The sequence below is a fragment of the Theobroma cacao genome, chromosome 2 (genome assembly GCF_053813885.1).
Source record: "Theobroma cacao isolate CCN51 chromosome 2, ASM5381388v1, whole genome shotgun sequence".
Classification (NCBI taxonomy): domain Eukaryota; kingdom Viridiplantae; phylum Streptophyta; class Magnoliopsida; order Malvales; family Malvaceae; genus Theobroma; species Theobroma cacao.
This window is the reverse complement of record NC_142640.1, coordinates 49,829,044-49,841,807: the sequence shown is the minus strand read 5'-3', so window position 1 is coordinate 49,841,807 and position 12,764 is coordinate 49,829,044. Positions and strand designations below refer to the sequence as shown.

General features: G+C 36.7%; 2 protein-coding genes across 5 annotated transcripts; one reads left to right on the top strand and one right to left on the bottom strand.

Moving 5' to 3' along the window:
- Window positions 1-1,313: 1,313 nt before the first annotated feature.
- On the bottom strand, window positions 1,314-6,985 carry EMB93 (Mitochondrial transcription termination factor family protein). Of its 3 annotated transcripts, none has more exons than XM_018116486.2 (2): window positions 6,121-6,985; window positions 1,314-1,589 (listed from the first exon to the last, which is right to left on the bottom strand). In XM_018116486.2, exon 1 carries the CDS (start codon window positions 6,957-6,959, stop codon window positions 6,132-6,134), a length of 828 nt encoding a protein of 275 aa, XP_017971975.2. In that variant the 5' UTR covers window positions 6,960-6,985; the 3' UTR covers window positions 1,314-1,589; window positions 6,121-6,131. The 3 variants fall into 3 exon arrangements, 2 of the variants coding, with proteins under 2 accessions (XP_017971975.2, XP_017971973.2); XR_016024765.1 differs by lacking the exon at window positions 1,314-1,589 and adding an exon at window positions 3,445-4,077 and having other exon boundaries at window positions 4,229-6,985; XM_018116484.2 differs by lacking the exon at window positions 1,314-1,589 and adding an exon at window positions 3,445-4,077.
- Window positions 6,986-8,039: 1,054 nt separating this feature from the next.
- LOC18610380 (agamous-like MADS-box protein AGL30) lies at window positions 8,040-12,764 on the top strand. Of its 2 annotated transcripts, XM_007046001.3 has the most exons (12): window positions 8,040-8,430; window positions 8,811-8,996; window positions 9,907-9,966; window positions 10,082-10,100; window positions 10,230-10,294; window positions 10,413-10,428; window positions 10,531-10,592; window positions 10,709-10,805; window positions 11,061-11,108; window positions 11,199-11,326; window positions 11,573-11,936; window positions 12,420-12,764. In XM_007046001.3, exons 1-12 carry the CDS (start codon window positions 8,240-8,242, stop codon window positions 12,429-12,431), a joined length of 1,248 nt encoding a protein of 415 aa, XP_007046063.3. In that variant the 5' UTR covers window positions 8,040-8,239; the 3' UTR covers window positions 12,432-12,764. The 2 variants fall into 2 exon arrangements, with proteins under 2 accessions (XP_007046063.3, XP_088659816.1); XM_088803690.1 differs by lacking the exon at window positions 12,420-12,764 and having other exon boundaries at window positions 11,573-11,972.

The following is a 12,764-nucleotide window of genomic DNA, read 5'->3' as shown; positions in this document are numbered from 1 at the left end:
ATAAAGTAGAAAACAAGCTGAAGTCAGCAGGCATAGGGGTTGGGTTAAACAGGGTTTTCATAGACTGAACTCTGTGAATTATCCATTCAGGGAGAGGGATATAAAGGCCTGGTGATGCCAAAAAAATGATAATAAAAGGTGAGGAGTTAGACTGTCCCAAGCCTTAACGGTCAGTAACCATTCTGAAACAGAAGGATCAGAAACCAAAGAGCTTTAAAAAGATATGACCTCATTGAGTCATTGTCAAAATTAATACTACATATAGTAAATATAGGTTTTGTTTCCCGACTCTTTTTTTCATGATTTGCAGGTAAGCAGGTCATAGTGAACTGGATGGTCTGGTAAGGGAGGATGGGGGTTTTTATTTATGTTTTTTTAAAGCCCATCATCAAAAAGAAAATCTTTTGACAGAAAGTGAGAAAGACCCACCAGGCCACCGCCCTCCTCTTTCTCTCTCTCACTGTTACTCTCCTTGGAGACCTGACTTGAATAGTAATCCGTACCAAGTAAAAAAAAAGGCCAAGGACCTAGGGGCAGGGCTGGGGAAAAACAAAATAAGCTATTGCTTGTTTTGTACAGTATTGATAGGGCTGTAAGATGTTAAGTAACTGTGCATATGGGCAGCAAGGGAGGGGGAAAGGACAGGGAGCTGATTTTGTTTGAGATTTTCTTTCATTGATTTGGGAAGAGACACAGCTTTACTAACATAGAGGAATTGTCTGCACCTGATGGTTTTGAATAGTTTACATAGCTTATTTGCTACAGTGTTTAAACTCTTATCCCTCTTTCTCTCTCTCTCTCTCTCTGAGCAAAGAGGAACAAGTGATTGTACCTGTCCACGTGCGTAGACCCCCTATCGTGCTGTTCCGAACAAACAAAGCAGGCCCAACGGTTCATGGTCCTTTGGACACCGTACAATAAAGGCTTGTGTGTTGTTGTCCATCCTTGCTACATGTATAATTTTCAGACCGGGTATAGTGACATTAACATAAGGATATATGTTATGGAAGCCTTGGTAAAAATAAAACAACAACAATGCAAGGTTTTCAAAAGCATACTAAGATTCAAGTCCCTAAGTAAAGGACACCCCCCCCCACCCCCCCTCTCTTGCTTGGTTCAAGATAAACATCTTCATCCTCTTGCAATCTCATGACTCCCAACATTTTCTCTCCCTTCTTCCTGGACTAATTTCGTGACCTTGTAATGCTAAAGCTGAATTCTGGGGCAAAGTTGTGCACAGAATCACCCTAGCACCATGCAAAACAGCAGTGACAAACCAAAAAAACTAACTGATAATGGGGTCAATGTTCCTCTTTGCTCTGAAGGGAAATGTGGGATCAGAACTGATAAAATTGCTCTCCCTACGCCTAAGCAGTTTGTACATGGTGATGTGACACTTTATTAACGATAATTGGCCGTCTGTAGGGTCCTTGACCGTTCTCGTTGGAGAGATGAATGCCTCTATACCATCCCTCCCCACCCCCAAAAAACATATAATAAACATAACCAGTACATTAGAGGACGATCATTTTCTTTGATGTTTCCCTAGCTGCTTCCCTGTCGACTATGGCATCAGCTCACTTCAAATCCTAGGGGAAAAATCTCAGCATTAATCAGTGAAGACAGTTTTGTTCTAAGATTCAATTTTACTAAAACAAAAAATTAAGACTGTAATAATGTTTGATGATAGAATCCTTTTACGAGTTTATCTATTATGGATTTAGTTCAACAATAAATACATATATTTACCATTTAAAGAACATGTTAATATCTCTTTTCTTTGAGAATAAAGGGAAAAAAGAACACCTGAGCCATAATTTAGCAGTAACAGTAAAAATTTCTTGGCTAAGGATAAGACTTGTCCTCATTTAACATTGATTCCCACATTTACATCGCAATTTTGGTAAAAGAATAGCAGAACGTTTGGTGATTAAATGTTTGGGTATTTGTTTCTATGGACAGTTCAGCTCTGGAAGCAATAATTATTTCAGTTTTGTGCTCTGTAACCCCATGACTGATGACACTGTGAAGTGTGATGGTTGTGCAGGGAGCTGGACTATACAAAGATTCTCCTGACACAGGAACGAAAACTGAAACGAAACACTCATGAATGCCCAAGAAGAGATGACAAGTTTTCATGGAAGCCAAGATACCGATGGCAGGTACATTTCTCAGAACAGAAACAAGACAGGGAATTCATGTTACAACTGATTTGGCCCAATTACAAAAGAAACAACAAAACTACATGAAATAGGGGGAGCACGACAAGGATATGGAACAGAGAGTCATGTGGCTCTCCCGAACTGTAGCGAGTTCGAGTTCCCCACCACTAGGAGACAGAATATCATCATGTCAATACTAATAGCAATAGAAAACTACAGCAGAAATGTAGGGATTAGTAACATTTTTATGCATCAAAGCCTGCATCTGGCAGTTACATAAGTAGAGCTTTCGTTTCATATGGGCAGTAAGTATGGGAGAACCAATTTATATTGCAGATGCTTGGCTATGGTGGCTCCAATGACGAGCATATCATATAAGCTTTCATATGCTTCACATAAACTAAGCAAATGACTATCTAACCAACAGATTTCATTATGGTCAAAGTTCAGATACCCATATCACTCAGAGTGGTGTCCTTGATACAAAGTTTCGAAGATATAATATATGAAAGCAGATTAAATTATACAAAGTTGTGTACAGAAACTTGTTATTTGTTAACAGTCAGAAAATATGAAAGAAATCAAAGATAAATGGCCATGACCAGTTGTTCAAATTCAACCTTCTGAAATGTAATACGTAAATATTATGTTACAGACATTGCTCCCAACATAAGGTGAGGCACCAGGCTCCAAAGTTCCGCAAACAGTCTATCTATGATGCATAACCAACAAGGGCTGAAAAGATGAACTAAGTAGAAAAATTAAAAGCTTTGATCTTCCTTTTTTTTTGGGGGGGGAGGGGGTGGGGTGGGGGGGTGTGGTGTTGTGGGGGGAGGGGATGGAGATGAGAGAAGGGAGTACAGAAGATAAAGATGGATGAAAAGCATTACTAAGATGAGAGGAGAGGACAGAAAATAAAGATGGATAAAAAGCATTACTTAGATGAGAGAAGGGAGGAAAGAAAGTAAAGATGGATGAAAAGCTAAAAAAAGAAGAGATCTGTTGATTTCAAAGAGAAAAAAGAGGGGAGGGAGAAATGTGTCTATGCATTTAAAAGACAGGCAGTTCAACTTCACATAAAGGCGTAGGCCATCTTTGGTGCTTTTAGAAGCCATCAAATTAATAGTCCTCACATTCAAACTAAAAGATAAGAACCAAATTAAATTCACTTCCCAAAAAGCATGTTCAGCTATAAACCAATTTAACTCTTTCCTTAGAGTATGCATATCCTTTTATCCTTCTTCCTAATGCACAAAAATGGAGCAAAAGATAAAGGCACCTCTCTCATAATTTTCAGTTTTTCCATAATGCAAAGAAATTCCAAAAGCATCGTGATTTCATCGGCTTTTTACAAGAATATGACCATTTTTTTTTTTTTTTTGCATCTGAACAAGGCCAAGAGAAGAAGAATAGCTAAACTGTGGACCTTAATCCTCCGTTGGAGGGATAATAACCACTGGCAAAACCTGATCTGCTATTACACATGTTGAGAATGATCTGTGCTGCTTCCTTCAGAAAATAGTTGACAGAACTTTCAAGAGATTTCACCATTTTGACATACTGCAAGTATTTTAACTACATTGGTCCTCGTAATCCTGCAAGTCCAAGTATCCTCTTAGCAGCATTTCTTATTTCCAGCATGCTATATTGGTTCTCATAATCCCTGAAGTCCAAGTATCCTCTTAGCAGCATTCTCTTATTTCCAGCATGCTAAAACCCTCGAGTCGATAAATTAGAGTAAAGGCCACCTTACCATGAATAGAAATAATACTAATCTGTTGGACTACGGGGATCTCCACATCAATTACAATCAAGTCCTGTATTAAAACCCCATGAAGCATCTAAGGCACCACCTTCAATGTATACCAAGCGGCCCTCCAAGTAAAGAGCATTATAATGACACAAGCCAAAATTCCTAGCAATGATAAAAACGAAGCTAATAAATAAAAGTAAAAACCAAACTATTAGTCATTGTACTTATCCCTGTCAAGTTACTGAGTATCATATGTCACTCACAAAATAATTCTTTGTAAATTAATCATGTGTAATAGTATTTTACATTATACCTAAAGCAACTCGACTGCCAAGTGACAACAAACCGTGCCTTTCTGTCCATTACACCCTTAAAAGGACTAGTCCCTAGTTCGTAAGAAGAAAACATATATGAAATAGAAATAATAAAAGTGAGACAGCTGCCAAAAAATGAATTGGTTAGTTTCTTGGGCATGGGGGAGGGAGTGGGGGAAAGAGAAAAAGAGAACTTCCCAACATGCAGACACACCCCCACACAAAAAGGTGGAGAGCCAGGGGAACCTCCACCACTATGACATAAGAAAGTACTGAAAAGCAAAGATTAAATTAAAACATGATGATGAAATCTCCTATAAGAACAAGAAGTGCCTGCTTGTAACCAAGATATCCCTCAGCTCAGTAGACACCTCATACCTCCTAGAACTGAAAGGGTCTAAGCCATAAAATACACAACAAAAGATCTAGTAAGAGTAGGATTTGAAAAAGAGAGAGAGAGAGAGTTTATTTAACAAGCTCCTCTTATGCAGATTACCAGTAATCACTGGTTTACCACTTAGGGCCCATTATAGGGATGGCAGTGACAAGTGTAAGGAATTTTGGAGGCAGGGGAGGTGCAATATGATATCACCTAAGTTTTTTGGTATAGAAAAAGGGAGGACTATGGGAGGGAGATGAGAGGAATAAATTAACATTCTAGGTCCCAAATCTGGCGACCTTTAAGCTCTACTCTTTGCTTCTAACAGTTTTCAATACCTACATTTTTGTTTCTATTTGAACATTGCAAAGGGTAAATAAGATGCTTTACAGGCACCCCAGCTTCAGAAAATTTTCAGTTCTCAAAATCTTTTTGCAGCTTCTGTTCTTGCTTATATCTTTGCTCACACTTTTTATGACTTAGCAATCCCACCCAGCTAACAGCTAGTTTCAGCCTTATCAACAACATTAATAGACCCAATATAGTAAAGTGACGGTTGAATCTAAAGAGAGACAATATGAAAAAGTTAAGGAGATGGTTAAAGTAGATTTTTGAGCACCCTTTGAGAGCTTAGCACCATTGCATTTATGCTAAAAAAAGAGCAAAAACATTACAAACGTAGCACTAGCCCTTGAAACAAATTTCAATTCAATCTCAGCAACGGAAACTACATATCAAAATGCTTCTTATGCTTTATCAATCCTTGGGTCTCTCAAGAGTTAATATAGTCACAGTACAACCATTTTCCTTTTTCATCTCATTACTCTATATGTTACTAAAAGATTTCAATTCATCCTATGACTATTTCCTTCAAAGTGGACACCGTTGGAGCAGCCAAATTTTGAAAATTGGAACCAGTGTCAAATTACCTTCTCAACTCATTGTTGGATTGCAGAATCCTACAATGCTAGGACACTAAACTGATCAAGCTGTGCAAGATAAAAACATGATAGACAGAGTTTACCCTCCAAAAAAATGAGTTTATCAGCAAATGGCTGAACTGTCATCACAATACTTTCCACTCTCTACAAATTAAAAACTTATACATGAAGAGCCTCTTAGAATTCCATAAATTTTGCCAAAACACAGCGAGACATGTTCTCTATAATATCTTGAATATTGGGGAACTGAACCTCAACTATTCATGCATAAGCAACTTAATTGACTTAAAAGGTCCCAATGCAAACATATTACCATATCTCAAGCAAGAAAATATTCCAGCATAAGATTCCAATCTACTCAGTTTGTAACCTTCAAAAAGGCTTCTTTTTTTATATATATATAAAATTAAGCTTACCTTGCACCTTTCCGTGGCTGCATAAGATTCAACCTCTCTATCACATAAATATCACAAAAACTATACATTCTTCCATGAGAAACGTAGTAATTATGAACAATTACCAAATTTGACTATCAAATTAGAAACAAAAAGAACTGGAAAAAAAAACTTACAACAAAAAGGTCTATCTCCTTTGAACTCTTTGCAACCGCATCTCAATCAATCTAGCATTGAACTCTCCATCACTAACCTTTAACATCTTCGACAAAGGCAACTTAAACCCATGTTCCACCAAAGCTCTATGCCTTGGCTTAATCTTTTTTTCTAAACTAAACGAAAAATACTGAGGAAACCTTTTAAATTCCTTCAAGTCACCTTCCATTTCCTCCAAGAAAAACTTAACTTTAGGCCTCATATTATTCTCCACACTCAAAGTCAGCAACCCGGGTGACCTCACCACCATCCGGTTCACCTCCGGCTCGTCAAAACCCAGAGACTGAAGGAAGCTAATTTTCGGTTTCAAGGTGTTTTCCACGTTGGAAACCAAGAGAAGGGTAGTATGGGAATTCAAAACAAGGCCGAGGGAAGTGAGGAAACGGAGCGCTGGGCGGAGTTGGGTGGTGACGGAGGAGAGCAAGAGGCGAGGGCAGCGGGAGAGGGAGAGAGGAAGGCGTGGGAGAGGGAGAGGGACTTCTTGAAGGAGGAAGTTGATGGGAGGGAGAGGGTCGGAGGTGAGGAGGAGAGGGTACATGTCGATGATACGGCCGATGGAAGTGCGCGAGAGGCCGAAGGAAGACAGGGAGTGTTCGAGGGAAAGGAGAGAGGAAAGAGGGGTGGAACGGAGGGAAGGATTCAGGCGGAGAGCTTTGTGAGGGTCGATGTTTAAGGATTGGAGGTAGAGGAGTTTCTGGCGGAAGAGGAGGCCGCCGTCTTTGGCCGTTGGCGGCGCGGAGGGTGGGATTTTAAGGAGCAGTTGAGGAGGGAGTTGGACTCTGCAACTGCTAGTTAGCATTTTTGGTTTTCCCGGTGTGGAGAAAGGAGAAAGCTTTTCGCGGATTTACCTATCTACAAATATTAAAATTGGATAAATTCCATCTACAACCATTACAGTTTCAACTTTTTCAATTGCATCCTAACATTTCTTTTTTTTTTTTCAATTCACATAATTCAATTTCTTTTTTCTCAATTCATATTTTGTAGATAAATTATGTTATTAATTTTATTCAGTAAAATTATAAAAAATTATTTAATTACTTTATATTTAATAATATTTTATTATTTATTGAAAAAATTAATAATTTAATCTCTCGTAGAATTGAAATTATACATAAAATATTAATTAAGAAAAGAAAATATGAGAGCTAAATTATAGATTGTCTCTTTCAAAATTTAAGTGTAAATTCAACTTGACTCATTCGTTTAAATAGTATTTTATTTATTATAATTTTATAAGTATTTTTTAATATTCAAAAATATTTAACTAAAAATAAAAATATTTATTTATTTATTAATAGGATAATATTCTAAAACTTTAAACAACTAAAACTAGTAAATTTCTTTATATATATATATATATATATATATATATATATATAAAGAGAGAGGGTTGAATTTTTAGTTATTTTTTATGATTGAAAAATATTTAATTACACATTTGATATCAAAAATATAATGAAATTATTGATATAGTATTTGAAAAAAAAATGTGATTAGATACTCTTACTTTCTCATGTACCCTCGTTCCTCTTTCTCCTTAATTTTTCCCTGTCTCGATTTTTATTTATATTTTATGTTTTTAATTTCAAAAGTAAAAAAAAATTAAAAAATAAAAATAAAAATGAAATAGTATTTTAAATACGTGGTGATGCGATTGTTTGTGATTTGATCGAAAAAGTACAAATTACTTAATAAAATTAAAATTTTATGGAAATAATTGTAAATTCTGTAAGTTGAGTTACCAAATCAATAATTTTACCATATTTCAAGTCTCAGATAAGTAATTTACTTTTTTTTTTTGTTAACAAATGCTTCTCCCTTCTGAATGACGTACGAAACCATACTTTCTAGACATGCAAAGAAGATTAACCCAAAAACATATGACAGAACGGCAGTTTGATCTCCAAACAAATGTGAAAGTGGAACGTTTTAAGGTTTTAGTTTGATAGTTTTGCTGGCGCAAAGTGGGGTTTGGATTTGGGCTTGGGGGGTATTGGAGTTGGTTGGTTGTCCTGACGATCCCTATTCTCTAGCTCGTTTCCCACGACCGCTTTTGCCGCTCACCCGGTCGTGTAAATGCAACCCTATTTCTATGCTCACCATTTCACACCCTGCTTTCAACCTCTCTCTCTCTCTCTCTCTCTCTCTCTCTCTCTCTTTGTGCCCTTTGGTTCTCTCTTCTTTGGCTCAATAATCAAACCTGTTCCCCCTCCTTCAAGACGTTTGGATCATGCACTTTCAACTCGTCGTTTGATTTTGTTCATCGGGTATGCCTCTTTTTGATTCATGCCAATGAACCCAGCTTGATATTTACATGAATCTTAAAGACGTTTCGATCATGTTTCTTTTTAGCTTCTATAGTTATATGATATAAAGTCACAAAGAGATATTTCTGATAACCCCATTTCTAGTTGAGCCAAAGAAAGTGTTTTTGTTGTGTTTATGACATAAATTTCATTAGTTTAAGGATTTTTTTTTCCTCTGTCTTTGCAAGCCTGTGGTGACTTGATTCTCGGGCAATAAATTCTGCTAGTTTCAATTTTACAGGCGTTGGTTGATGAGGAATGTGAAAAGTATATTAGTTATAGCATCTTGATATTTGGTAGCCCTTGAGCATTCGGTTCTGAGTATTTGAATATATATGCAGGATGGGAAGGGTTAAGCTAAAGATAAAGAAGTTAGAGAACACAAATGGCCGTCAGGTGACCTATGCCAAAAGGAAACATGGCATCATGAAGAAGGCAAATGAGCTATCTATCCTATGTGATATAGAGATTATCCTCCTTATGTTCTCCCCGACTGGCAAGCCTTCTTTATGCAGTGGGAAGCGCAGGTAATTCGATTTTTATTGGTGAAATTTTAGGGGCAGCACCTCATACTTAGCTTTAAATAGGATTTGATGGAAAGCATCAAATTGGGTTTAGTATAGGTGTAGAGGATGCTCCAACAATTTTCAAAGATATACTCTCTGATTTGCTGCATACAATGGTGATGTCAGTAAAGCATTGCAATAATCCGCTTAGTATAGTAATAATATCAATGTCAATGTATGTTACCGGGAATGAAACATCCAGGAAATTTGCTTATATGCCGGAGGTTCTTTTACCATTTTCTTCTTTTGGAAAGGAGATCTTTCAGAGGAACTACATGGTTGAACATTTTCAGAATTAACTTATAAGATATTGATATATGTTGTTGCATTAACAGTTTTTCCAACACTTTAGGTAGCTTCATAAATTTGATTACCTAAGCAATGATGATTATTACAAGAATTTGATCTTCAGAAATACCATATTCTAAGGGGCAGGCAGGTTTTACTTTTTTTCTTGGATTGCATTCCGGAACTTGAATTTGAAAGAAGGAATTTGGATGCTTCATTTTGGAACAATAATCGAGCAATGGCATAAATATTTGTTTTTGTTCTTGGCAAGTTTTCATATTCATAGAAACAACTGATTGCTGTAAATTAGTTTTGGCTCTGAGAGACACATGCTAGTTGCAAAATCTGCTAAGGTGTCTGCAAGATATTATCAGTGAAGTAGGCAATGCGGATCCATACATAGTACTGATGTGGAGAAACTTAAGAGACTGCTTAACAATTGCATGCACATCAGTTATTTTGATTCAGTTTTCATAGGTTTTTTTCTACCTGCCAAAGTGGTTTTGGCAGGGTAAATTTATGCAGAAGGCTAGCTATTATCTATGATAGTAACATTCTTTTTTATTCTGCTTTGGGAATTCAGTAGCATTGAGGAAATCATTGCAAAGTTTGCTCAACTCACTCCACAGGAACGGGCAAAAAGGTATGGTCAAATTTTCTGTGCTGGAAAATCACATTACTGATTTTTATGCTTAAGAGTTTAATATTATATACTTATTCAAGTGGAATTGACTCACATTTTCATTCCTCTGGAACAGGAAGTTGGAAAGCCTTGAAGTAAGTCCTTCCTACAATCCATTGATCTCCTTTAGTAATGTTACTATCTTTGTTTGTCAAATGTGTTTGGTGTTTGAAATGTCATCTCCCTTATCAATTACATAATTTCTTTTCTCTTTGAGAGTCTAGGCACTGAAAAAAACATTCAAGAAGTTGGACCATGATGTAAATGTTCATGAATTTCTGGGTACAAGGTATATGAGAGTCTTCTTCTTGGCACAATGCCTCTCAGTAAAATTTATTCTGCAAAATATTTTTAATAGGATTATGACTTTTCTTTTTTTTTTCTTTTTGCTTTTTCTTTTTCCCCAGTACACAAACAATAGAGGTATGTATGGCATGATGACCTGTTACCTTAATGTATTATGATAATTTATGCTGTTCAATCATTCTAACGTGCTTTCTGTATCTACAAAATTTCTATTGGCAGGACCTGACTAACCAAGCAAGGTTATTGCAGACTCAGCTTTCTGAAATACACAGGAGACTGAGGTGAAGACCAACTAATTTTTTGACTGTAGAGTTTTAGTTTTGTGTCTTTGCTGTTAATATCCTTCAGTATGCTATCTTTGGTCTTAACTTGTACTAATATTAGCATTGCTACTCAGCTGTTGGACTAACCTAGACAAGATCAACAATGTAGAACATTTGGGGCAAGTGGAAGATACACTCAAGGAATATCTAAATCAAATTCAAGCCCATAAGGTGTGCCTTTCATTTCGCTAAGTACTTAGATCTTTTGTAATGCCTGCTAGGGGGCATGTGCTGGAGTTTGCTTATTTAACCAAGGAAAAAACAAATTAGTTATTTGCTGCAAGAAGTGAAATGATGGAAATTTCATAGCAGTGTGCAGATTGAAAACTACATGAGCTTTTAATCTTCTTTCTAAATGCTTAAAGAATGAGTGCCGCATGTGTTCTTACACTTAAGACTCTAACTTATCTACCTTCCTTTTGGCAGGAAAATTTAGGAAAGCAACAGCTTCTATCATTAGAATGCACAAGTCAGGTAAGATTGTGAGATGTCTTGGGAATATTTTCCTGCTCAGTTTACTCAATGTCAAAAGAAAATAGTATCTTAACCAGCCTTTTCTTGCAGTTCCAAAATGAAATGCATGTACCCTTTAGAATGGGCGCTGAGCAACAGCTGCAACCTCTCGCATGGATACCTAATAATGACAGTAGACACATGGCCTTACCCGAGGACCCAAATTTGATTACCCACAGGTTGAGTGAACTTCCTACAAATCTTAATACTACTAAATTTTCACTGATCTGTATTACTATCCCTAATTTTGATGGCATGTTTGTTTTAAATGAATCTTTTGTAAAACTTGACATGCATATGTTAGTACCTACAAGAGTACACAAAATGCATGTAAATAGTTTATATTTATTTCAATTTATTACGTGCATAAGATGATGAAAAAGGCCTTCTGGAATGTATTATGATGCTGATATGTAATACCCCAGGGATGTGGAGTGCTCTGCAAGTTCTTCTTTTGGAAGTTATTCCGGTTACTTTGGCACTGCTAAAAGTTCTGAACTGTCTAGTTCTGGACAAGAAAATGGCATGCTCAACGATTTGAGTGGTAATCCATCATTGCAGCTGCAACTGGGTGGACAATACCCCTACTTATCATATAATCCCAATATACTTAATGATGCCAAATTCTCACCGGTGGCAGAGATGAACTTTCAGGAAACTCCTGCAGATTATAATGTTAATGGAGTCCTAGAAGGTCCTAGAGCTGGATATGACACAACCCAAGGTAGTTGGGCTTCCACCTCTGGGCCATGTGCTGTTACTATGTTTGATGAGCCTTTGTATTCGCGAGTAAGTATTTCCCCATTACTCCCACTATGCTTTTGATTTCTTTAGCAACGTTTCATGTTTCACCGACTGTTTTTCTGTAGCGTCAAAATGATTGAGCAATCTATTGGTAAATATGTGACTCTGTGTGCATGCAAATATATGTGAACAATATTGGAATTATCACAATATTGCTCTAGAATAATATATAGGCTGTAAGCTTGTATTAATTTTCTTCATTCAAAGAAAATTTATGGAAAAAAGAAGGATTGTATCCAAGTATGCTTTTGCTTACTGTAAATCTATCTTCCATGTCAACGTTTATTCTCCTAGGATGACATGAAGAGTACATGGGATTTTTGCTAGATGGCAAGGTACTAGATTAAGAGATGGCATAATTGACTTCCCTTCTTGCTCTTCAGTTGTTACTCTGTTTAGGTTTTTTAACCTGACGACAGGATTTTAATTTCATGTTTCTTATCCATATATTGATTGTTTTTGTTGCAGCAACTAAACTGAGATTCAGGAAGAGTGATGCTACCATTCCATCCCATCCAACTGAGCAGGCTATGGAGAACCTGGTAATGTGCATGTGAAAAAATTTACCCAATCCACGGAAATTTGTCTACTTGTCTCAAAAACGGTTTTCACTGCCATGCAAAAACTTGGAATCAGCCAATGAGATGTATAGCACGACTACAACAACATAGGAATTTGCCTTTTAATAGTGATGAACCTCAGAATTGAGTGGTGCTGATTCCCTATCAAATGAGGCACCACATGATCTGTTATAATTTCTGTATACAACAAATCATATTTTAGTACTAGGTTTTCCTGACCTATTTTTGCCTT